Raw genomic sequence first — 27,102 nt, 5'->3', positions numbered from 1 at the left:
GACCAAACCATTTCATGTAAATAGAGGGGGGGGATATAATTTTAGATATAGATATAGTACGGGCAATGCCCTAGTATATAAAAACCGAAAAACATTCCGTGAAGCCGTGACGCAATGAAACAAGAGTGTGACTATATATTTATTAATTATGTACTGTTGGAATGTCGGTTGCATCCTGCCATTAGTTATGTACGTCTATAATGACATCCTGTTGGAATATACCTTTCGACCTTCTAGACTGCTGAGACCCCTTAGACCTTTGAAAACTCTTTACGTTCCCCAGGACCCAAAATACCCCGAAGAGCCAAAAGGACCCAAAAGACCTTTATAGATCCAAAAGATCCAGCGGACCCAAAATACTCTGAAGACCCAAAAGCCCCTGAGGACCCAAAAATACCCCAAATGCCATTAAAGACCCAAATGACCCAAAGTACCCCAAAGACCCTAAAGATCATAAAGACCCAAAATATTCAAAAGACCTTGAGGGCTCAAAAAGACTCCAAAGACCCGTAAAGGCCCTAACGACCCAGTGCACCCAAAATACCCAAAATACCCAAAACATGCAGAAGACACAAAGTCTCCGAAGACCAATAAAGACCCCAAACACCCTTTAGACCCTTTAGACCCATTAGACCAGATTGGACCCATGACCATTTGGAGCTGTAGACCACTTGGACCTTTTTTGATAACAAATCAATTGCAAATAAATAATATCACCAATATTACAAATACATTTGTACAAAAGAAATGTTTGTATTATGATTGGTGTAAATCATGACAACACAGTAACTCAAGTTCAGTCATCAAGTGATTATCCTCAGTTAAACAAGCCTGTGCCTCTGTAGCGACATGTGTTGAGGCGAGCGGAGCGAGCCGATCCACGCTGTAATTCTAATTAATTGTTTCTTTTGTGAAAGTATGCATATATATATATGCATATATTGTGAGAAACCACCGGTGAAACCACCTGTTCTCACCCAGATTTGGTGCCCCGCCCACCGCGTGACGTGGCCTCCTTGGAGCCTCACGCGATTGGTGGAGGGTGAGGGAGAGGCGGTCGCCATCTTGTGCAACGGACGCGGCTCGAATCGAAGGCTCCGAGTGGGAAATCTCAAAAGGGCTTTCCTGGAATCCTCACGACAGCCGAGTTGGGCTGGTCGATTACAGTTCGGTATTTTACGAGCGAGTAACTCCGGAAGAAAACGAGTGATTCCCGGATCTCGTAGATTGGAACCGCGAGTGATTGCCTGCTTCGTGTTGGAGCTGCTGGCCGACCGTTCCTGCCGGCCTTGTGCGGTGAATTCCATCCTGTTACCCTCCGAGTCCCGGAGATCGTCGATTGGAACCGCGAGTGATCTTACCTGCGTCCTGTTTGGAGCGTCTGTTGCCGACAGTTCCTGCAGGCTTTGTGCAGTTTATTCCATTCTGTTACCATTTATGGTTTTTGTGATCGAGCCAATAAAGCATCGTGCCTTACCCCTAGAAGGCCGATTAAAACACAATTGTGTTTATTGAGTTCTCTCTGTCCACTCCGTGGACTACTTGAAGCCCGGACATTAACGTCCGTATTCCGTGCTGGGAAACATTTCACAGGCGGGATCGCGACAAATGGGTTGCTCGTCCTAGGATCTTTCAAGTGAGAGACATTCGAATTGAGACGGGAATTCGGCATCTGCATCTTCTCTGCATCTTCTCACCAGCGGACGCCGTCTTGGAGGAACTTTCTCGCCGTAGGACGCTGTCTTGGGTGGTGCTTCACTGCAGAATAAGTGAGCCTCGGATCCCTCCAAACAACCGACAAAAAAAAAAAAAAACGTGAGTATTTGTACGTGGTATTTTTCTCATTGGCAATTTGATGTGCGGGTGATATTGTGTAGTTCGTGTCGTATTTCCCCAACAGAGCGTTGTGTTTGAGCGTTGTGTTTTGTGCCTTGTCTTATGATAACTCGTAGCCAAGCTATGTCGACCAGAGAAGTGAGAGTTCAACCTGATCATGTTGACAGTCACGTGGGTGGCGATGTGAGCGACGCAAGCAGCCTTGACCCGGTCACTCAACCCGAGATGTTAGGAAGCGATTCCGTCATGACTAAATGCATGCGTTCGCCCTTCTGGACCGGGCTGACTCCGGTTCAACAACTTGACATGTATAACAGGGAGAATGACAGGGCAGAGGCAGAGCGTGCGGCAGCAGAGAGAGAGCGTGAGAGAGAGAGAGAGCGTGCGGCAGCAGCAGAGGCAGAGCGTGCTGCAGCAGCAGAGAGAGCGCATGCGGCAGCAGAGACAGCAGCAGAGGGAGAGCGTGCAGCAGCAGAGAGAGAGCATGCGGCAGCAGAGAGAGAGCGTGAGAGAGAGAGAGAGAGCGTGCGGCAGCAGCAGAGGCAGCAGCAGAAGCTGAACGCGTCAGAGAGCATGAGTTGCGAATGTTGACTGAACGACCGCGGGCAGAGGGGTCTGCTGCAAGAGTCCCGGAAACTGTTCATGTTCGTTTGCCGGACTGGACGGGAGACACGAAGCCAGAAGCGTATCTGGAGATGGCGGAGAAGTTGTTGGCTGCCGGTGGCATTGATGAGAGCTTGTGGGTCGGCCATCTTGTGAGCCATCTATCTGAGAAGGCGAGGGAGGTATATGCGAGGATGGCAACCGAGGACGCAAACAAATACAGGGCATTGAAGGCCGAGATTTTGAACGCCTATGCGGTGTCCGCATGTATTTATAGGAGAAATTTTTTCAGCTGGACTCGTGAGTCCAGTCAAACCTATGAGGAACATTCGCGGGCCTTGTTGGAACAGCTGCAGAGATGGTTCAAGGGGAGCAAGGTTGAGTTACCTCAAGCGGTTGCGGAACTCCTGGTGCGTTACCGTATCGATCAACAGCTTCCGCCTGACTTAGCATTGTTTCTTGTCGACAAAGACACTGTTTCCTTGGCAGACTGCGTCAACCTTATTGATAAACATGTTTTGGCGTGCAAAATGCTGCAAGTCACGCAGTCGCGTCGTAAGACGGAGGAGTCTGCGATCAAGACCGCCCCCCGTCTGCCCGGCGGCTGGATCGAGGGGAGGGGTTCTCCGATGCCCTCCACTGGTGGCGGTCGCGAGCCGCAGACCAGGGCAGGGCCCTGGTGCGATTTCTGCAAACGCGTGGGGCACGGTGAAAACCGCTGCTTCTCTAATCCCGCTAGTCCGGCCTACCGAGGCAACCCTCCTGTTAAGTCGGAGGGAGATCAGTGGAGCTCATCCGCCGGGCCCTCGCACACGACGGTGGCATCGGTGACCGAGGTCACTGCCACCGAGGCTAATTCCATTCATCCACTGTACCAGGATTATTCAGGGACAGCCTTAGTGGGTGGCCCTGATTCGATGCTGAAGTTTGAGGCCCAATACCTTCGGGATACTGGGGCGACACGGTGTGTTCTCCGGGCGGGGGTAGTTCCGGCCTCTCAGATGCGTTATACCGGCGAGTATACCCTCCTTCGGGGCATTGACCGGGTTCTTGGCCGGTATCCCCTTGCCCTCCTCGAGGTCCGGAGTGACATTTTTAAGGGTCCAGTGACCTGTGTGGTGGTACCCTACTACCCGATACCCGGGGTCTCCTTGCTGATTGGCAATGATGCCATGGCCAGGGAGGAGTCATTGACTCTGACCTGTGGGGGGGTCACTAGATCCCAGAGTAAACAGGCGGAGAGAGTGGCGGAGTCAGACATATCTTCACTCTGGCCCGAGGAGCCTAGCGCCTCGACTCCAGTTCCCGACGGTGACGTTGCGTCAGCTGAAGTCCACCCGAGCCTCCCGTCAAGCCACCCTCAGGTGCCGTGCTCCTCAGGGACCGCTCCCGCCATGTCGCGATTCAGCAGGAACGCTAATGCTAAGGTATATGTGGGAAACCTGGGCAATGGAGCAGCGAAAGCCGAGCTAGGGAGGGTCTTCGAACATTACGGACCACTCCGCAACGTATGGGTTGCTCGAAACCCACCTGGATTTGCAGTTGTTGAGTTTGAAGAGCCACGAGATGCTGAAGATTCGGTCAGAGCCCTTGATGGAAGGTTAATTTGCGGATCGCGTGTGTGCGTCGAGATGTCGAATGGCATGTCGCGGCGGCCTCGTTTCAGACGCCCTTTGGTCCGCAGGCCTTTCGACCCGAACGATCGATGTAACCAGTGCGGTGAAAGGGGTCATTACGCATATGACTGTTGTTCTCGACACCGGAGGAGTACCCGCCGCTCTAGGTCTCGGCCCGTTTCCTTCCTGTCAACGCTTCCCCCAACTTGAGTTTGGCCCCCTTGCCTCTCTATTGTGCTTTGTGTGAAGTGTAACTCTTGTAGGGTAGATATTAATGTGGTGTATGGTGTTAAAATTTGTGTGTGAAAAAAAAAAAAAAACCAAACTGGTTCATTGTTAACCTGTTAATGCCTGTTAATTGCCTGTGCGTTAATAATTGCGTTATTGTTGCGCTATTGCGTTGCGTTGTATTGTTGCGTTGTTGCGTTATTGTTGTTAATAAGTGTTAATAATTGTTAATTGCGTTAATTGCCTGTTAGCGATTACCGCCATCATCTTGCCATGTGATTTGCACCTACTACAAATACTGGTTTTAAAAACGCCGTCTATTCGACGGGGTTTTTACTTAGGGGGGGAGGACTGTGAGAAACCACCGGTGAAACCACCTGTTCTCACCCAGATTTGGTGCCCCGCCCACCGCGTGACGTGGCCTCCTTGGAGCCTCACACGATTGGTGGAGGGTGAGGGAGAGGCGGTCGCCATCTTGTGCAACGGACGCGGCTCGAAGGCTCCGAGTGGGAAATCTCAAAAGGGCTTTCCTGGAATCCTCACGACAGCCGAGTTGGGCTGGTCGATTACAGTTCGGTATTTTACGAGCGAGTAACTCCGGAAGAAAACGAGTGATTCCCGGATCTCGTAGATTGGAACCGCGAGTGATTGCCTGCTTCGTGTTGGAGCTGCTGGCCGACCGTTCCTGCCGGCCTTGTGCGGTGAATTCCATCCTGTTACCCTCCGAGTCCCGGAGATCGTCGATTGGAACCGCGAGTGATCTTACCTGCGTCCTGTTTGGAGCGTCTGTTGCCGACAGTTCCTGCAGGCTTTGTGCAGTTTATTCCATTCTGTTACCATTTATGGTTTTTGTGATCGAGCCAATAAAGCATCGTGCCTTACCCCTAGAAGGCCGATTAAAACACAATTGTGTTTATTGAGTTCTCTCTGTCCACTCCGTGGACTACTTGAAGCCCGGACATTAACGTCCGTATTCCGTGCTGGGAAACATTTCACAGGCGGGATCGCGACAAAATATATATATATATGTATATATATTATATATATATATATATATATATATATATATATATATATATATATATATATATATATATATATATATTGTTGCGAATATGGAATTTGGCCTCCATATCCGCTTGTAAATATTCCCCTATTTCTCCAATACTCCCCAACTTTCCCCAATCCCCCATTCCCTAGTCCCATTGCATGTAAATAACACTCAGTAGAGCCGACCTTCCCCTTATTCCCCCATTAAATGTCGTGCCCAGGTCCACCGCACCACACGTAGACAACTTTCGGACATCTTGCTAGTTATTCTTAGTCTATGTCAGTTAAGGCCTCGTTTCCATTAATTCTGACTCTTCGTTGCACCAGAATGTGATTATATGGCATCAGTAGTGAGTTTAGGACCTTTCCCATACCTCCTTCCATCTTCTTCCCCAACAATTACAACAACAACAGAGGAGATGGGGGCGGCGCGGCGGCGCGGGGGAGGATGCGTCCTCACACCGGCTCGGCGCTCCATGGGGTTACCAGAGGGGCTGGCTGTCAGCTCCTCGTCAAGGGCGGAGCCTGGTAACCCCCCCGCACCCAATCAGAAGGGCGGACCGATTCCATCTGGGGCGGAGCTAACGAGCCGAGGGCGTGTCACTCCCCGCCGGATATACGTGGCGACTTAGCGGACGTGAGGAGAGATGCGCCCCCAGCTGGAGAAAGAAGTACCTGCGCGCGCTGAGTGAGATGCGCCCCCAGCTGGAGAAAGAACGTTGCCTGCGATCGCTGAGAGGAAGAGAACCCGCCTGTGAAAGAACGTTACCACCTCGAGCGCTGTGCAACCTTCCGCATCTCTGGACCGGACCGGGTCGACCCTGTCCTTGAGCCAAGAGTGCACCTTGAGCCATCGATACCCGCTGTCCTTTCCATCAACCCCCGTGTGAGTCAGCCTTGTCCCGTTTGCCTGTCGTCTGTTGGGGAATAATATAAGATTGTGTCTAAGTGCTTGTCTTTCTATGTTGTACCTCTCGTCCCTGTAATCTGACCTTCCGCACGAATATAATCTCCTCCGGAGGTCTTGAGAACCGTATCCCTGGTGTCTGTCATTATAATCCAGCCGGGTGTCTTCTTTTTCCTTTATTGATCCAGCGTAGCGCGGCTTCGTCGACGTTCGAGTACAATCGGGTAATTTGTGCGGACACGACGGCCATTCCGCTCGGCCCACCTTAACATCAAAGTCGTGTCTGTAACAATTGGTTGTCAGGAGTTGGATTCGAACCTGGGACTAAATTTATTTAGCCCAAATTTTGGAACACCAATTGTACTATTAGAGTAACAATTGGTGTCGAGGAGTGAGATTCGGACCCGGGACTAAATTAGTTAGGCCCAAATTTTGGGAGGGAAAATCGAGCCGGAGCGCGTACGGCGCTCGACCAAATCGATCCGGAGCGCGGTCCCGCGGTTACTGCGCTCGCCGAAATTATAACGAAAAAAAAAAAAATTTGGATTTGTTTTACGAAACTCGAATTTTGCAAGTCGCGCTATGGCGGATCAAGACGGCTGGGGTCCGGTAGGGGAGAGTGAAGCAGGGTCGGTCCAGGACCAAATTGAGACACGTGAGGAGAGCGAAGCAGCGAGGGTAGCAGACGCACAAAATAGCGTCGTTGTGCCCGACATTGCGGGAGCGCAAAATGGCGCCTCGCTGATCACCGCGACCGTGGCAGCGCCGCCGGTGGATTTGAACTCGTTTTTCATACAAATGAAGGCCTTTATGGCCCAGAATAGCAAAGAAATGGAAAGCAGAATGAGGGAGCAAATGAAGGCTCAGAGTGAGCGATTGGGGGTAATGGGAAACCAAATGGGGGTAATGAGGGACGAAGCGAGGGGTACCGGTGAGGAGTTAGACAAGAAATTTTGGAAGTTCGACAATAATTTTGAGGGGTTAGACAACGGGATAAAAGAGGTGAGAAATGGGTTAATGGGGGTAGAAAACAGAATGGCCGCTCAAGAGAATCAAATGGAAGGGATGCAAAAAGGGTTAGAGGGGTTAGAAAACACCATGGAAGGCAAATTGAGGGACATGAGGGACCAAGCGGAAAGGGAAGTTAACCAAATGGGGCAGCAGATAGAGGGGGTCAGAATGGGGGTAGAAACCAAACTGGATGCTCACAGGGAGGAAATGGAGCAGATGAGGGTGGCATCTGGGCAGGAGATGCAAGTGATGGGAGAGGAGATCAGAAGAGGAGTGAGTGAGGAGGTCGGAGGAGTGCGCGAGGAGGTGAGGCACTGTAAGGAGCGCATGGAGAAAGAGGTGAGAAAGGGGACTGTAAAATTGCAAGGGGGCATAGAGGAGTTGACGCTGGGAGTAGAACAACTGACAGTGGGACAAACGGAGTTAGTGGAGCAGGTTCAAAGGAACACTGCGGTATTAGGAGGTTTAAAAGCGACACAAAACGACATAAAAAACGACTTGATAGCGACAAAGAGGGAATGTCAGATGGTACGTGAGGGACTGACAACGAGGCTGGACGAGGTGATAGAGGTTATGGAGACGAAGGACCGGCAGGTGAGGACGCACATGGAAACGGTCAAGGTAGCCTTGGAGGACGAGCTTGAGGAGACGTACCGGGGAATAAAAGAGGTGAGGCACAAATTAGAAGAAGTGGAAGAAGGGGTGAGCGAAATTAAGAAGCGACGGAGAGGGGATAACAAAGAGATAAAAGAGGAGATAAAAGAATTGGTCCAAAGTCTGTGTTTGGATCGTGATGTGCTCGTTAACCGGATGAGGGATTCGCAGGTGATGGAGGAGAAGCGAAGAGGAAGAGGACCCGGTGTAAGTGGTGACCAATATGGTCGTGCGTATGATGCGCCAGGTGATTTAAGAGGCTTGGGGGTCGAGATAGACCCGGGTGTTCGTGAGAGGCCGTGGGTGAAGTGTGCGACAGGTCTGGTGTGCGAAAATGCAGGTGTGCAAGAAAGTCCGACTCTGGGGTGTGTGAGGAAAAAGTGCGTGCCAAGGAGTGAGTGTGCTGGCGAGAGTGAGTCGGTCGTAGCGTGTGTGCGAGGGAGCACATGGAAGCGCGGTGTGGTGAGTGTTACAGAGGGTGTGACGGGAGAGTGTGCGCGAGAAAGGTGTGTGATGGACAGGTGCATGGGGAAAGAGTGCACTGTCAAAGGCAAGGAAGAATGCACACCTGTGGTGAGTGTTACAGAGGGTGTAACGGGAGAGTGTGCGCGAGAAAGGTGTGTGACGGACAGGTGCATGGGGAAAGAGTGCGCTGTCAGAAGTAAGGAAGAGTGTCCACCTGTGGTGAGTGTTACAGAGGGTGTAACGGGAGAGTGTGCGCGAGAAAGGTGTGTGACGAACAGGTGCATGAGGAAAGAGTGCGCTGTCAAGAGTAAGGGTGAGTGCGCTGTCAGGAATGGAGGTGAAAGTAGTGAGAGTGACATGGAGCGTGAGTTAGTTGTGACAGGTGAGCGAGGATGTACACCTGGGATGGAAGGATGCACACCTGGAATGGTAGAGCGTGAGTGGGAATGCACGCTGGAGTTGGTGGTGAGGCACATAGTTGGGTGTGCGAATGAGAGCACACCTGTGATTGTCACAGAGGAGGTGACTGAGGAGGGGGCGCGAAGAGGTGTATTGGTGAGGTGTGCGAGCAACGAATGTGTGCCACAGTGTTCGGTGGTCAGGTGTGTGACCAAGGCTGTGAGTGGAATGGGTGTACCTGGGTGTGTAAGGAAAGGTACGAGGAGCATGGGCACGGCTGGATGTGTGAGCAAAGAACGGGCTGCGGGGTGTAAGCGTCCAGGTGAAGCATCGACGTTAGACGGGGTAGAGTTTAGAACGACTTATAGCCGAATCGGGCCCTCGGTGCGTGCTGGGCCTCGCTTTGAACGGCCGCGTCCGTGCTCCACTAGGCGGAGCGGGCAGCCCGATAGAAAGGGTCGTCATGGCGACCACTTTTTGTTGAGGCATTCCGGCAGGCCGAGATCGAGCCATGGGATGGCTCCGTGCCGAGATTGTGCGTGGGATCTCGGCCCGGGTAAACCTCCTTCCCTGCACCGAATGCGGGATGTATCCAGCCGCTGGCACAAAACAACCAGCATCCATTGCTTGGCTTTACGAAGCCGGGCTTTGGACAGGGATTGGCGCACCGAGAGGTATTAGTGAGTAGACTGGGTGATGAGGTTAGTGTTTTGGCCCCGAAATTAGAAAAACAAAATTGGATGATTGGCAAGGGATTGGCAGTAGTGATTGGCAGATGATGGGTAGTGATTGGCAAATTTTTGATTTGTTGAAATTGGATGTGCAAAATTGGTAGTGAGAGACCCCCGATGTGGTGGGATGGCAAATCCCCCATCCTTCCCATGGCGGGGGCAAAGGAGCAATAGCTTATGGGGTTGATGGCAGTGGAAACTAGCCCGGGTGGGTTGGGTTATATTGATAGGGCCCTAGAAGATGACAGTAGGTAACGTTAAGTTTAGTTAGTGACTGATACCTGTAGTAGGGACGCAGGTAGATTAGTGTGGATGATAATGACGAGGGAGCGCAATAGTTTAAAGGGACGACTGGGAAGCGCAAGTTTCAGAAGGGAGTAGTTAGCTGAGATGATGCTGTGTGTGTGAGAATTGAACAGGTGTGATTGCACAGGTGTGCAACTGGACAGGTGTGTGGAGCAGTGTATGAGTAGTGAGTGTTGTGGATCAGCGCGAATGCGCTTGGGGAGAGAAGGGTGCAGGTGGCACCAGGTGTGAGAGCACAGGTGTGCAAGTACAGGTGTGTGGAGAGAGTGGGAGTAAGTGGTACGGAGTGGTGTGCATGGTGCGAAGGTGTGAATGGGGGAAGAGTGGACCCCCCATCACGGATACCCGGGGCGGGTAGTGTAAGTGTTAGGTAGAGGGTACAGGTAAATTGTGGTTGGATATTGGCATCTGTGGTGCGGTTGCAGAATGGTGTTGTGGATGGGTGCATTAGTGTTGTGGAAATGGCTGGGCGTGTAGCCTGTTAGTGTGTGTAGTTGGTTGGGCACTCCACCACTGTGAGGATGTCGGCCAGGTGAGGCCGCAGGTGGGCTCTGGGAGCCGGTAGAGTTGTGGATGGGGCCCGAGGATCCGGAGGATGGACCCGGGTAGCCCAGTGCCAGAGAGGGCACCGAGTGGGGAGAGTGCCAGAGGGCCTTCCTCTGGTAGTTAGGTTAGGGTAAGGAGCAGGTAAGCTCGGAGGCAACTGCAGTGGTGGAGGTGTGCAGGTGGGTAGACCCACTGGGAGAGGTACACGTCGCAGCCCAGAAATTGTACGAGGGCACCGGGAGATGAATCGGGGGAGTGAGACCCCAAATTGAAGAGCACCACAGTTTGGCCAATGGGAATTGGTTTTTAGAACCCATAGTGTAAGAGGGCCAATGGTTTGGCCGGAGGAAGACCCCGGGTAGTGTAAAGTTGTTAAAGTCATTTAGGAAATAGTTAGGATTGATGAACCTGTCGCACCATACGCAGCCACTTACCTGTGGTGATGATGATGACTCCACACCTGTGTTTTCTTTGTTCTGTGTGCAGAAATGAGAATTGCTGTGGATTTGTGAGACGCATCACGACGTGGATGAGACATTGGGGTGATTCCATCTCCCCCTCCTTAGGAGGGACTGATGATGAATTGGTAATGGCAAATTTTGATGTTGAGTTGAAAATGGCAAATTTTGATGAGAGTTGAAAATGGCAAATTTGATTGGTTAGGAGGGAGAGAAGACGAATTTGGTTTATGGGAGGAACGGGGAAGACAGTAGGGATGTTTGTTGATTTGTAAAGTAGATGTTTATGGGTAGTGTTGTGTTTTGTGGATGCAGTAAGGGGTAAGGGAGGGGCCATGTAGGTTACCTGGTGGGGGGGGGGGGGCGTACGATAGGAACGTACCTGTCTCACCTGGTTCCCATGTGCCCCCAGTGTGCATCACCTTACATTGCGTGCACTTTTGCGCCCTTACCACCTTACTCACTTGTCTGCTTCTTTTGTCTCCCACCTCCGAGGATCTGGCTTTGGGGTAGAGAGAGAGGAGAGAGAGGTGCTGGCTGCGCAGTTGTGGGCCTGCACTTTCGCTGTTTGCTGCCGGGATCGATACACCATATGGACCGCAATGTTTGTGGCCACCCACAATGGACCGCAGTTCGTTTGCGGCCAAGCACCACCCGGGGATGGACCTATGGGTCAACGTGGCACCTATGCCATACAGGTGAACCACTTTTAGTTAACACCAAGTGCACCACAAGAAGAGCAAGAGACACCTGCAGGGTTAGGGGTTGTCGAATTTATTTTTATTCCAATGAACAATGGTGACTGCACCGATTGGTGGTGGGGTGGTGCTTTTGATGCTGGGAAAGGGTGCTCTGCACGTTATTAAAGGCCGTCGGCCACAGAGCACTCGTGGGTTGGTGTATCGATGTTGGCAAGCGCGCTCTCTCTATGCATAACATCTGCATGTGTTCCTCCAAAAACAGGTCCTGGATCGTAGTGTAAATATCAGCGTAGTCTTGTGTAAATAATGCTCCCTACCGGCTGTATGTTTAGTTTGAGAATTCTTTCCGGATTCGGTTATCCTGTGGGTGTGTTTCTGTGAGGACAAGGGTGCAACGTCGCAGGGGGACATATTTACTCATTTGTGAATATCTGTAAAACTGTCGCACTCAGGGTAGAGTTAATAGTAGAGGGAACTACATTGCGTGCCACACTAAAGTAGGTAAAAATTTATCGGGTCGGGACGCCCCGAGGGTAGAGAAGGGTGCAATGTTGCGAATATGGAATTTGGCCTCCATATCCGCTTGTAAATATTCCCCTATTTCTCCAATACTCCCCAACTTTCCCCAATCCCCCATTCCCTAGTCCCATTGCATGTAAATAACACTCAGTAGAGCCGACCTTCCCCTTATTCCCCCATTAAATGTCGTGCCCAGGTCCACCGCACCACACGTAGACAACTTTCGGACATCTTGCTAGTTATTCTTAGTCTATGTCAGTTAAGGCCTCGTTTCCATTAATTCTGACTCTTCGTTGCACCAGAATGTGATTATATGGCATCAGTAGTGAGTTTAGGACCTTTCCCATACCTCCTTCCATCTTCTTCCCCAACAATTACAACAACAACAGAGGAGATGGGGGCGGCGCGGGGGAGGATGCGTCCTCACACCGGCTCGGCGCTCCACGGGGTTACCAGAGGGGCTGGCTGTCAGCTCCTCGTCAAGGGCGGAGCCTGGTAACCCCCCCGCAACCAATCAGAAGGGCGGACCGATTCCATCTGGGGCGGAGCTAACGAGCCGAGGGCGTGTCACTCCCCGCCGGATATACGTGGCGACTTAGCGGACGTGAGGAGAGATGCGCCCCCAGCTGGAGAAAGAAGTACCTGCGCGCGCTGAGTGAGATGCGCCCCCAGCTGGAGAAAGAACGTTGCCTGCGATCGCTGAGAGGAAGAGAACCCGCCTGTGAAAGAACGTTACCACCTCGAGCGCTGTGCAACCTTCCGCATCTCTGGACCGGACCGGGTCGACCCTGTCCTTGAGCCAAGAGTGCACCTTGAGCCATCGATACCCGCTGTCCTTTCCATCAACCCCCGTGTGAGTCAGCCTTGTCCCGTTTGCCTGTCGTCTGTTGGGGAATAATATAAGATTGTGTCTAAGTGCTTGTCTTTCTATGTTGTACCTCTCGTCCCTGTAATCTGACCTTCCGCACGAATATAATCTCCTCCGGAGGTCTTGAGAACCGTATCCCTGGTGTCTGTCATTATAATCCAGCCGGGTGTCTTCTTTTTCCTTTATTGATCCAGCGTAGCGCGGCTTCGTCGACGTTCGAGTACAATCGGGTAATTTGTGCGGACACGACGGCCATTCCGCTCGGCCCACCTTAACATCAAAGTCGTGTCTGTAACAATATATATATATCCACACGATTAATGCACAAAGATTTACAAAATCCACACCATTAATGTCACAAAGTTAAGTGAGGAGATGATGGTGTCTTGTAGTCGCACAATAAGGTCCCTGGTTGTAAGTTAACATATTGTACGTGTACAAAATCAAGATCCACACATGATGTATAAACCAATTGCATAAAGTTTAGAGTTGATGAACCGTGTTGCTAAGTTTGGCTATAAATGGTTTCTCGTACACGAATTTTGCTAAAACAGCTACAAACCATGTTTTCTACAGCTCTCTTGGTATTAGTGACCATATTTTCCAGGAATTACTGAAGCATACAATGGAACCAGCATGCAAGCCTCAGGTGAAGAATGCCCTGGAAGCCATGGAGGTACGTTCTGTTGTTACCAGTGATTACATGTACTCCTCCGTGAGCCTTGACTTTGCATAAAAAGGTTGCACCTGCAGCAATCTTTTTCGCTGAGATTCAGAACAGTCACTGATGGATTGACTTTTTGGTTCTTTAGTAAGGTGAGAATAAATGTTTTCGCTATTCTGTGATTGTTGAATATGAGCGACATTTTAACCCAGATTTAGTACAGAATTGTATATGCTTTCGGGAACCTTTATTTATTTATCTGTACTTTGCCATCTCCATCCACTACCTGGCATAGGCTTCTCAAGCTCCACTTTTATAAATTAAAAACTTGGGTATGATTTGGAAGTATTTCGCTGAGTGTATCAGTATTGAGGAATCAACTGAATATTGATGAGTGCAAGGTTTCTGCAAAGATTTCTTCAATCTTCATTTTTACATAGAGCGGGCAGAGCCGTCTAGAACAGTGTTTGTCTGTATGTATGTATGTATGTCCCCTCAAACATATACCAATCAGAGCTGAGAATCTGGTCACGTGACAAGGTGATGTGATTATGTCTGATGTCATTATGGCGGTACGGCGGCTGACTCTCCAGTCTCCACACACCGCCATTTTGATTTATATGCCGTTCATGCCGAACCTATCGTCGAACCTGTCATATATCACAATCGCCATGCTCTACCTTTACGTCTTTCATTCAGTGTGAAACACAAACAAACCGTTTGTTAAAATGACCATCAAATATCGAAAGCATCGGCGTTACGTCTTTTGCAACAATATGGTACGTATAGGCCTGAGTTGTTATGATTCACCGTCTGCTTCGGACAAATTAAACCCAGGTTTTTCTTAATACAGTGATATCGTTTCAGTAGTATCGTTTTCGTAATAGTAATAATATTATAGTAAATATAGCCATAACACTTTAATCCCAATGTCGTGAATGGAAAGTTGATGGATTGAAGTGATGTAACCGTGGAAGTAAGGAATTAACCTTGGTTTTTAAAAAATAAGAGAATTTTCGTAATAATAACGTAACGTTATTATTAGAGTAAATCTAATTGTAACACTAATCCCTTTGTAGTGACTGCAACGTTGCTGGAGGTTAAATATATATCTTATAAACTGTTGCGGGGGCCGAGGTACGAATCCCCACTCCTGACAATTTGTTGCGGGGTGCAGCCGAAGTACGAGGGGCCGGGAGGGTTCCAAATTTATCCCACTCCTTAACAACAATTTGTTGCGGGAGGGTCAAGTTCAAAGTGCACACGTCAACGAAGACGGCGATCGACCCTCACTTTCACACACCTTATTCAATTGCGTGCCTAGTGGTTTTGCACAGTGTGGAAAGCGGCGTTACCCCACGAGATTTATGGACCTGAGTCCAGCCAAATTCGGTCCCGGATGATGCTAGGCCAATGGAGAAAAGACGTACCGAACAGGTTGGAAGTAAGAACAAAATGTACAGCCTTTTATTTAGAAGGCACAGAGAAACAGAGACGAAGATTCACCTTAACAATGCTTACCTATCATAATAAACCCCACTGGCGCCTTCACACTCTGACACACACACAGGGAATAACACTCTGGTTAAAGGGCGTACCGATGTACGTGCTGGGATTCCTCGCTGGTGACCACGTGGTCTGGTGTGCACGGCTCGCAGTTCGATGAGGTCAGGTCCCCAGGACGAACCGCCGCCTCGAAGTTGGCATGGACTATCTTAGCACAGGTAGATGAACTTCAGCGCAGGTGAGTCATGTAGAAAATGCCAATGCTTGTGGGTCAGCCGGATGGTGCAAAAGATCGGCGCAGACGCGATGGGTGTCGGGCGTCGAACAAAGGCCAAACACGTGTCGTGGGAGATATGAAAAAGCAAGCGAGGTCTCGTCGTGGGCGTGGCAAAAGGGGCAAGAGCTCAGGTGTGTCCTCCATTAAGTCCCAAAAAGCAAGAGAATGATAATGCCTGCGCATGGGCTATTATCAGAACTGGTCACACCCTTCAAAATGTTCCACAGCCTCCCATTGGCTGAGGCTTGTCGCATTATGGCGACGGGTTCCCGGCTCGCCATTGGTCACGTGGGCCGTGCTTTTGGCCACGTCTTTCTGCACATCTGGTGTTATGGCTTCCCTTAACCAACGAAGGTTTGAAGACCCTGCCTAACTCAACGCATGTTTGGTCTCTATTACTATACAATGGGAAAGGGCTAATCTCCACATTCAATAAAACATAACTGACTACTGCAGGCTACATGTTGTCATGCAATTGACTATAGGGAGTTTGCCTTTATGGCACAACCGCACCAATACATTAAAGTAGCGGCAGTTTTGTGTCCAGCCGTCATTCTACGTCATTACGTATATGATGTCTTTACAGCGTAAACACCCGCTCACTAAGGGAGCGGCAGGAAAGGTCATTCCTCTTTGGGGTATATAGATTACAGTCTCTCTATGGTCGGGTCTCAAGAACATTGGGTGTGGGTTCATTTTCCAAGTTTCTTGTGGAGAGATCGCCAAGTGGTTTAAGCATTCGAGCAAGCACTCCATTCAAAACCGTTAAGGAACGACTGGCTTGACAAGCGCTAGCTATTTCAATCGAATGATTGATTTCAAATTGTTTGGAGATCATTTTAAATCCCTTCCCAGACTCGTAGGCATCTATAACCTTCTTTCTGAAGGCCTCAGAGAGCTCTTTTGGTCTAGGCATGGTGACGCCGCACACTTCAACAACAAAGAGCAAACCAAACTAAATGTCTGAGGTTTAAATAAGACAGGTTCCTCCAAGATCCTCTCTAACGATGTTCTAATCATTTGCACCTGAGCTGGTGCACCTGATTCTAATTTTAGGTATTTGAAGTAGTGATAAATGTAGGGGTGTACTTAATTTTTCCACCTGCGAAATTTGCATTTATGTTTATTTAAATTATACAATGGACTACAAAATGTAAATGTTTCATGATATTTGTTATATTATATCACCTTTATCTATCAATATTTTTGAAATGAAGATCAAATAGCTGTATGTTTAAATATGTTGAAAAAGTCAAAACTTTACATGGGGTGTACTTACTTTTTCACGTGACTGTAGATTACAGTCGATCTATGGTCGGATCTCAAGAACATTGGGTGTGTGTTCATTTACCAAGTTTATTGTGGAGAGATCGTCAAGTGGTTTAAGCATTCGAGCAAGCACTCCATTCAAAACCGTTAAGGAACGACTGGCTTGGCAAGCGCTAGCTAGCTGCTTGGTAAATGAGCACACCTCAAAACAGTGTGGGGTATATAGATTACAGTAGATCTTCGCTCAGTTCTGTAAGTAAAACGTATCTCATGGATGTCGGGATTCCTCCAAATTTCTTTGTTTAATACTATAAACAGCATTAGCGATTGTTAAAAAAGCTAATCGTACGTGTTTGTGGTTTATAATATTTAACAAGCCGGTCTACACCTCTGTTAGACTTTTGGTCTTGTTTTTGTGTACATAGTCGAGGCTTGTGGAGGAGCTAGTACACTGAATGGATCAGGAGGCACCAGGGCAAGAAATACACAGGGAGAGATAGAGAGAGCGAGAGGGGTGGGGGGGGGGGGGGGGGGGACACCAACAGCAGAGCCGAAGGCCAAGACAGTGGGAGACAGACAAACGATGGGAATGGGGAGGAATGGGGTGCAGGAGAGGGTGCATGAGGTGGACAAGATGGATACTGAAGGGAACTCTCAGGAGGGAAAGCTGGATATTTGGAGGGAGGAGCGATTGGAGTGTGGGGGTGGGAGAGCGTTTAAGGGGGGCTAGTTTATTTCTAAGAGTTATTCACTAGTTATTAGTTTGATCTCAATTTGCTTACCTGCTCAAGCTCTGGAATACTTTCTGGAAATAAAACATTATGGAACTTTACCTTACCTAGAAAACAAGGTGTGATGCCTCCCTTTGTCTCCTGCAGGACTTAGCTTTTTATGTGAACGAGGTTAAACGAGATAATGAGACCCTGAAGCAGATTGCAGAGATTGAGAAGAGTTTCGATGGCATGGTGAGTCGAACCTTGAATATGCGTATCTCTTATCAACCGCACACAACCTCGGACACATCTACAGAACGTCTCACTCCACTTCAACCAAGTTTGCAAACCAAAAATATTTTGTAAATCTTTGTGCTGTGAGAAATTCATTTTCCTCTCTGTCCTTGTAAGGTGCCGTTGCTTCAGGAGTTTGGTCGACCAAAAATGGATGGGGACATCAAGGTTGTTCAAGTCGGCCGTGCAAGGCAGGATAGGTAAGTTTTGTTTGGATCTGGATGTGTATTGACGAAGGGAAGAACCAATTTTGACATTTTAATGTTCATCTTGTATGTTTTTGTTGATTTCCTTTTGCGAAAGATCACGTTGTTTTATGTGGGCTATAACGTTGGGAGAGGAGTTTCAACGCAAATCGCATAGACAAACACACATGGAAACAAATACATGGCACACCATCAGATTTGGCATTCGACAAACGCAGTGGCTGAACTTGGGGGAAGTGACGTAACCTCCGGGTGCACTCAAGGCACTAAAAATGCCAATGTGCGACCGATTCTACCTCTTCGCTCATGTGGCAAAGACAGAGACATTTCCCTCTCCCCAGGGCACACACATTGACTTTCAGAGGTGGACACGAATTTGATACCTGGTAGGTCTCTGTTCCATCTCTTGAAACCCACCCACATGTGGAGATAGCCATCAACAACAGCAACTTCACGCACGGACACACACATACATGTACACACACATACACACATAAACCTGTACACACTCATACATGTACACACACACACATACACACATATGCGTGTACACTCATACATGTACACACACACATACACACATAAACCTGTACACACTCATACATGTACACACACACACATACACACATATACGTGTACACTCATACATGTACACACACACATACACACATAAACCTGTACACACACACACATACACACATATACGTGTACACACTCATACATGTACACACACACATACACACATATACGTGTACACACTCATACATGTACACACACACATACACACATATACGTGTACACACTCATACATGTACACACACACATCTCGTTTTTTTCATTTCTGTTCCTCACAATTCTATCTCTCTTTTATTCACACACACACACACACACACACACACACACACACACACACACACACACACACACACACACACACACACACACTTAATTAATTGTACAGTATCGGTTGTTCCTAAACTTAAATATAAATAATTTAAGGGATATCGCTTACAGCAAGTAATCTGCCATAAAACACACACACGCACACAAAGGTGGATACTTTGAGACCTGGGAGGCCTCCGTTTGACCTGCTGAAACCCACATATGGAGATAACAACCAACGACACATGAACATACTGACGAGACAAACACTTAACAGCCACTGAGCTTGGAGGAAGTGTCGTCACTGCCCGGGGTACTCTGGGTACCATCAACATCACAACAATGGCACTGCCTTTCTCACTACACTCGGCGGGGCATTTCCTCAGTAAGAATTTCCTAACTTATAATCAAAGTATTACAAATTGCTTGATATTGTTTGCTTGAGGGGGGAATTATTATTTTTATTTTACTTCAAAAAACAATCTCTATGAGCAAGGTACTTCTAATGTTTTCATTGAGGATCTTACATCTGCTTATTTTCTTTGTTGACAAGGCACTGCCACCTCATTTCCACCCACCTATCTCTGTGACTGCCTTGGCAAGACCAGCCAGGTCCGCTCGGTGTGCGACAATAATGTACGTCCTGTGACCTGTTTCTTTAGAACTGAGCAAACATGTATCGCGCAATCTTAAATGGCAGACCTTGATCTTCAAACCGGAAACGTTATTTTGTTTCCTTAAACAAACATTGAAAATTAGGCAAGTCGTGTGGCCTATGATTGCCCCAACAATGGTGCGTGCAGTTGGCAGCAGCAGCAAAATGATCCTTGATCACTGTCATCCATCCGATCGGTTATTCAGGCCACTTGGCTGTATCGGTGCTTTCCTGGATTAGTTCCTAGCTACAATATAAATCCATTATTCTTGCATTGCTTGGATGGAGTTTATAGTGCTTTAATCCATTTACATTTGCTAAGTAACATATGCAATTTTGATTTATTTCATGTCTATAATAATAAAAGGGTGTGCGTGTGTGTCAGTGTGTCCTCCATAACTCCAAAACCATGAACCTAGCTGCCACAAGCTTTTCAGGCATACTTCTCAAACTCCAAGAGAGTGAATGAATGGAAACTGAGTGTTTGGGTGTGTCAAAACACCGTTTTTGAAGATGATTAACGGGGTGTCAATAACACAAAAACCAATATAAGCCTTACTTACCAAAATGGCGGTCCACCATCTTAGTCAGCTCTCTGTGACATTGCTGGGTGTTTAAGCCACGTGAAACGTGTCTTGGAACGCGTCTTGGCTTGGAAACACGATCTACACTCATGAAATAATTAAAGCATATAGTCAAAATCTGGATTCGGATTTTGAGGATCGAAATGAGTATTGGAAATTTCATATTACTTAATATTAAGTATCAAAATAAGTATCCAATTTTTTTTTACTTCATAAGTATCGAAATCTGGTGTGAAATCTGAAAAATTTAACACCATTTGCGATTCTTTTAACTAACTATACTTATGTAATCAAGGCTGTTCTCCTGTAATCAAGACTTATGTAATCAATCAAGCCTGCACTGTCGTCTTCTTTCACACCTTCATAAGATAAGGTGTTTTTTCAAGTTGCAAATTACTTCAAGTTCAACTTTATTTCCATTTGTCATAATTTAATCATTATGATTGTAAACAAAAATAATATGGAGAAACAGTGTGAACAAAGCATTTGTACTTCTTCCTCTTCTTTGTCCTATTCTAACCATTATGGAGAAACTAAGATACTCATGAGAAGTTCAAAACATTAATGTAACATATTGTGCTTTACGGTAACAGAATGGAGGATATTGTGCTTTACGGTAATCGGGCAGACGTCCCTAATCTGGAGCAAGGTTGGGCATCCGGGAAGGGTTGGGGCGAGCGGGAGATCGGGTGCGATGGCGACGGGCTTGTAGCTCGAGCGTTGAACGGTGATTAAACATTTTGCCTTCACAAGACTGGCCTTCAGGTGATACACTTCAATCAACATTTTTTTTAAACATAAACTTTATTATTCCCAGCGCTTTTGGAAACATACATTGCCCAGATCTTCTTCAAACTCAATAAGAAACTTTTATTCAATCTCTGACAACATTACGGAGAAAGTCTGCTTCTGATAATTCTTCTTCTTCCAACTCAAAAAGCATTACGAATAAGCTCAGCTATAGATTACAAGAACGCTCCTTTGTTCACTGCTGTTATGTCTGGGCGCATGGCATATATAGAGCCTTGTGGGTCTGAAAATGCCATAAAACTTAAAAAGACAACGAAAAAGATCCATCCTTCTCCATATTCAATGAAGCGAGAGGTGGAATTTGCTTGTGATGGATGAATGTGATGGATGTACTTAGTTTTTCCACATGCGAAATTTGCATATATGTTTATTTAAATTATACAATGGACTACAAAATGTAAATGTTTCATGATATTTGTTATATTATATCACCTTTATCTATCAATATTGTTGAAATGAAGATCAAATAGCTGTATGTTGAAATATGTTGAAAAAGTCAAAATTTTACATGGGGTGTACTTACTTTTTCACGTGACTGTACGAGGAAGAGAGGGTTGGGATGGGTAAATAGAAGTTGGTCCATATTATCAGACAGCGAGATGTAGATGGAGTCATCACTGTTTGGTAGACGGTACAACACACATATGAACAAAAGGTGGGAGCGAAGGGGAAGCCGTAGCCAGAGGTATTCCTGGGGGTGAGGTGGAGAGAGGGCAGTGCAGGGCGAGTGAGGAAGAGAGTTTTTTTTAAATATAGCAACCCCACCTCCAGGACGAGGCTCAGGTCTATCATACCGGAGGAGGGAGTAACCTGGGAGAGATACCAAGGAATCAGAGACATCATGAAGGAGGAAAGTTTTTGTTAAGCAGATCACGGCTGGTTTGTCAGAAGCAACCTGTATGGAGAGATCAGTCAAGTTTGAGCGAAGGCCTCGGAGGTTTGAGGTCCATACCGTTAATGAAGAGGAAGGGGGAGCATCGGATACAGAACAGGGGGGGGGGGGTGGAAGGGGTATGGTAAGATGTGGAAGAGGAGGAAGAGGTAGGGAGAGCTGTTGAAGGTGTGTCGGAGATTTCAGAATAGCTTGGAGAAAGGGAAGGATGGGGCGGACAAAAGGTTTGATGGTGATTGGGTGAGGCACAGTGAGGTGTTATTTGAGGAGGGGGAAGAGCGAGGCAGAAGGTTGGGGGAGATGAAGGTGAAATTTGGAAGGGGGAAGAAGCGGGGAGGACGCTTTGAGGAGGAGGGGTGAGAGGGGAGTCTAGGAGGATAGGGGCGAGGGAGAGTCTCGGAGGGGAGGGGTGTGGGGGGAGTTTAGGGGGGAAGGGGCAAGGGGGGAGATTTGAAAGGGATGGGTGATGGGGAAGATTTGGAGGGGAGGGGCAATGGGGAAGATTTGAAAGAGATGGGTGATGGGGAAGATTTGGAGGGGAGGGGCAAGGGGGTAGATTTGGAGGATTGGGTGATGGGGAGGTTTTGGAGGGGAGGGGTGATCTGGAAGATTTGGAGGGGTGAGATTGGATTTTAGAAAGTGTACGATTCATGGAAAACGAACATTTATTGCAAAATGAGTTTCTTGTGACCTTCGAGTCAAAAATACGTTTGAGGACGCTGGAGGAGGGGTGGAGTGCAGGAGAGTTTCGGGAATGTAGAAAAGAGGAACTGTAAGAGATGGAATTTTTTTTTGGAATGAATAGATTTGGTGAGCAAGTTGAAAGCATCCTTTTATAGAAGAGGAAGAAGAAAAAGGTGTTATAATATACAACAGAATACAGTACTTCAGGGGAAAGTTTAAATATTTTAAAATTGAGCAGTGAAAACTATCTAGGGAAATGGAAAATGGAAATGGTGGTGAAACACGTGATCGAAGAACGAACGAACAAATAAGAACAACGAATAAACGAATAAGAACAACGAATAAGAACAGAGAAGGAAATGTTTTTTTTTTGGTTTTTTTATTTTATTTTTTGAGTTGAGATTTTAACAAGGAAGTATGGGGTGAAAGACTGGGACAAAAACAGAGAACGAAAGCACTGTAATTGCACCGCAATCGACGGACCGCTGAGAGAAAAACAAAGCCTCAAGATAGGACGCGGTAGCCTACTGGGCCTCAAAAGACGCGACACTAATTAACCGACGATTTTGTATGCAGGTATGAAAAACTAACACCGATAATCTTACTAAGGACATACGATAGGTACACACACCGAAAGATAAATACAGTTTCGACAAAAACACAATTGTGAAAAATGACAACTTCGAAAGCGTGAGCGCATGGACAGATTCGAAAAGACGTGACCTCGCCGACTTGTTCTCTCCTTGTTCCTTTAGGTGCTTTTTTGCAAGCTCCAAGCAGGCTTTCATGTGTCTTTCAAATGAACACTATGACCCCCCCGTAGACCCTCAAAGGGGTAGATTTTTTTTAATGCCGTGAACAAACGGGTACATCACGGGTGATGAAGGTTGTGGTCACGTTTCATCGAAATCGTGTGTGTAGATTCAGTGAAAAAAGCAAATTACTATTTTGGGAGGTCAAACCTGGATCCACTTTGACCCCCAGTAAACCCCCTTAGACTCCGATCTTTTTAATGCTGTGAACAAACTTTAGTTACAACACAACAAATATAATTTGTGCCAACTTTGGTCACAATCCCTTCAGCGGTTTCGGAGAAGAAGTTCCAAGTGTTTATGGACTGACTGACGGACTGACAACGCGCCACCGCATAAGCTCCCTGGAATTTGTTCCAGGTCAGCTAAAAAGGTGATGGAAAATGAGAAAATGGTAGTAATCGAAAGCGGGTTTTTTATACGGCTCTCCCCCACCCCTATCTGTCCTGCACCCCTCGATCTCCCCACTCCTCTCTCTGCTGTCTCCTCCAACCATCTCCCTCCCCCTCCCCATCCTCCCTCTCCCTTTCCCACCTCGGATCATGTCTCCCTCCCGGAGTGTACAATATAGCGACATGTGGTGAGGGTACGCTCCTCCTCCTCCTTTCTACCTCCCCTCTCTCTCTCTCCCTCCTCCCGTCTCCTCCTCCTCTCCCTATCTCCCCTTTTTCTTCTACTCCCCTTCTCCTCCCCTCCCCTTCACCCCACCCATCCTATCCCCTCCCCTCCACCCCACCCTGCCCCTCCCCTCCACCCCACCCTTCCTCTTCTTCCCTCTACCCCTCCCTCCTCCATTCTACTCCTCTCTCCCCTCCATTCTACCTCTCCCACTCCTCAATTATACCCCTCCCCCTCCATTATACCCACCCCTCCCCTCCATTCTACCCACCCCTCCCCTCCATTCTACCCACCCCTCCCCTCCATTCTACCCACCCCTCCCCTCCATTCTACCCCGCCTGCCCCTCCATTCTACCCCTCTCTCCCCTCCATTCTACCCCTACCTCCCATCCATTCTCCCTCCCTCTCTTTCGCCCTGCCCCTCCCTATATTTCCGTCTCCGTCCCTCCCCTTCCCCATCCCTCACCCTCCTCCCCTCCTCTCTTCATATTGCCATGACAAAGCGAATCCTGCAATGCCGGGTACCTTTGCTAGATTTAAATAACTAGTACACCCGCACACTAAGGGAGGGTCATTCCTCTTTAGGGTATATTTTTATATTTTTATATTTTTTTGATGATGATGATGATGATGATGATGATGGGTATATTTTTAGGGTATACAGTCGATCTATGGTCGGATCTAAAGAACATTGGGTGTGTATTCATTTTCCAAGTTTCTTGTGGATAGATTGCCAAGTGGTTTAAGCATTTGAGCAAGCACCCTATTCAAAACCGTTAAGGAACGGCTGGCTTGGCAAGCGCTAGCTAGCTGCGTGGTAAAGGAGCACAACCCGAGCTTCTCACTTTCAGTTTCGTATCAAACAGCAGGAGCGAGTTTCAAAAGTTTGATACGAAAAATGCCATAGTAGCGGCAGAAAGGGCCATGTTATTAATCCAACATTTGTGGGTTATATAGAGTACAATAGATCTTCGCTCAGTTCTGTGAGTTAACCTTACTTCACGGATGTCGGGATTCCTCCAAATTTCTTCATTTAATGTTATGAAGAGCATTAGCGACTGTTTAAAAAGCTAATCATACGTGTTTGTGGTTTATAATATTTTTTATTTCCTATTGCTCCATGGAAACGCCATTATAACTATAAGCTATTTATACACGTTATCACTGCAGGAAAAACGCCTTGGGGAAGTGGGACATTATTAGTATTAATATTGTTTCGTAATAACGTTAACAATATGCGATTATCATTAATTTTGTTATTAAAAGCGGCTTTGGAAAAACGCTACGATAAATCTTCTTCTTTGGAAAAACGCCGCGATAAAGCTAACTTAACATTGATATACACCTCAACATACAACACAGTGGACGTTAGTTAGGAGTGGAGGAATGGTTGATCAGAGTAGTGATGGCAATGTACAAAAGAGCACGCACAGCTGTAAGGACGAAGGACAGGAACAGTGGTGAGTTTGAGGTGAAGGTGGGAGTGCATCAGGGGTCGGTACTAAGTCCACTACTATTTGTAGCTGTGATGGAGGTGCTGGCTCAGACCGTAAAGGAGGGTTTACCGTGGGAGTTGTTGTATGCAGATGATCTGGTGTTGATTGCGGAAAGTATGGATGGACTGAAGGAAAAGATGAACAAGTGGAAGGAATGTATGGAGACAAAAGGTCTGAAGGTGAATATCGGAAAGACAAAGGTGATGGCAAGTGGTAAAGCATGTGGTGAGGTGGAAAGAACTGGGAAGTGGCCGTGTGCTGTGTGTAGGAAGGGTGTCGGAGTGAACTCCATTCAATGTACAATGTGTGCTGAGTGGGTTCATCAAAAATGTAGTGGTCTGAGAGGGTCATTAACCAGTGTGGCAGCTACATTCAAATGTAAGGTGTGCACAGAGGGAGCTGCAGATGGAGGAAATGTTGAGTTGGATCTTGGAGACGGCGTGAAGCTGGAAGGTGTGAAAACATTTTGCTACCTCGGAGACATGCTGAATGGAGAAGGTGGATCAGACTCGGCAACGGTTGCTCGAGTGAGATGTGCATGGAAGAAGTTTCGGGAACTGAGTGGCGTGCTGATGAGGAGGAGAGTGTCGCTGAAGCTGAAGGGAAAGGTGTATGCTGCATGTGTGAGAAGTGTTATGATTTATGGGAGCGAGACATGGGTAATGAACGTAGAGCAGCAACGAAGGCTGGAAAGGGTGGAAATGCGAATGGTTCGATGGATGTGCGGAGTATCGTTGAGAGAGAGGAAGACAAATGATGAATTGCGAAAGATGATGGGAATTTTGCCTGTGATTGATGCTGTGAAGAGGAACAGGTTGAGATGGTTTGGTCATGTATTGAGGAAGGATGAAAGTGACTGGTTGAGAAGAGTGATGGAAGTTAATGTAGAAGGAAGTAGAGGACGGGGAAGACCGAGAAAGACTTGGCTAAAGATGGTGGAAGAAGAAATGCGGGCAAGGGGGTTAACAAGGAGAGATGCAGAAAATAGGGCAAAATGGAGAAGATTGTCATGGGGACCGCAAGGCTAACCCCCGCTCTAGCAGGGAACATGGCCTTAAAATGCATGTTGTTGTTGTGTTGTATACAACACCATTCACGGCAATGGCGGGCAAAACCCGCTCGGGGGAGAAAACCCCCTTGGGAGGGGGGCAAATGAATGTGCTACAACCTTCCTTATGTAACCCTTGGTCATCCTGTCAAGTTTGGTTGAGATTGGATAAGTAAGGACGGAATGTAATGGTGTCCAAAATTCATCAGACAGACGAACGGACACAAAATGGCGTATTTTAGTAAAGTTGTGCTATTAGTGTTCCACTTATAATACTTGTACAAGTTTAAATGTTATATAAAACGAGTTATTCTTCGTTCATAGGCAGCACAAGGCTACAGGGTAGCATCGTTGGCTGAAGTCACGGCTGTGCCACTGATATAATGCCCTCTGCTGGTTCGGACAGGAATTTGTAATTTGTTCAGGGTGGTGGCAATAGCTCACCGAGTCTTCGCGAAGGACACCATGGGATCTTTAACATCCACCAACAAATACTGACAGACAGGATGCCGTGTAATGTCCATCTGAAGGACGGCACATTGATAAACTACCCTGCCTGTGACACCTGGATGACAGTTTGTAGCCGGGTCAGGATTCAAACCCCAGGCTAAACAGCTTGGAGGCGAGTGTGCGTCTCTCTCGGCGAGTGTGCGTCTCTCTCGGCGAGTGTGCGTCTCTCTCGGCGAGTGTGCGTCTCTCTAGGCGAGTGTGCGTCTCTCTCGGCGAGTGTGCGTCTCTCTAGGCGAGTGTGCGGACTACCAGCCCTCAAAACTACTGAAAAGCATGTTCAACGA

At 47.6% G+C, this 27,102-nt stretch overlaps 1 protein-coding gene across 3 annotated transcripts in view; it reads left to right on the top strand.

Annotated features, from left to right (window-relative positions):
* Positions 1-27,102, top strand: part of LOC137438916 (guanine nucleotide exchange factor VAV2) — a 214,629-nt gene that overhangs the window by 130,684 nt on the left and 56,843 nt on the right. For all 3 annotated transcript variants that reach the window (XM_068134391.2, XM_068134389.2, XM_078767432.1), the window contains 3 exons: positions 13,506-13,574; positions 17,493-17,579; positions 17,739-17,821. In XM_068134391.2, the coding sequence (XP_067990492.2) occupies positions 13,506-13,574; positions 17,493-17,579; positions 17,739-17,821 (239 nt within the window). The remainder of the gene's footprint in view (positions 1-13,505; positions 13,575-17,492; positions 17,580-17,738; positions 17,822-27,102) is intronic.

This window comes from Myxine glutinosa, chromosome 13, assembly GCF_964187855.1.
Source record: "Myxine glutinosa chromosome 13, kmMyxGlut1.1, whole genome shotgun sequence".
NCBI classification, from domain to species: domain Eukaryota; kingdom Metazoa; phylum Chordata; class Myxini; order Myxiniformes; family Myxinidae; genus Myxine; species Myxine glutinosa.
Note: the sequence above shows the minus strand (reverse complement) of the source record. Positions and strands in the feature narration are given on the sequence as shown.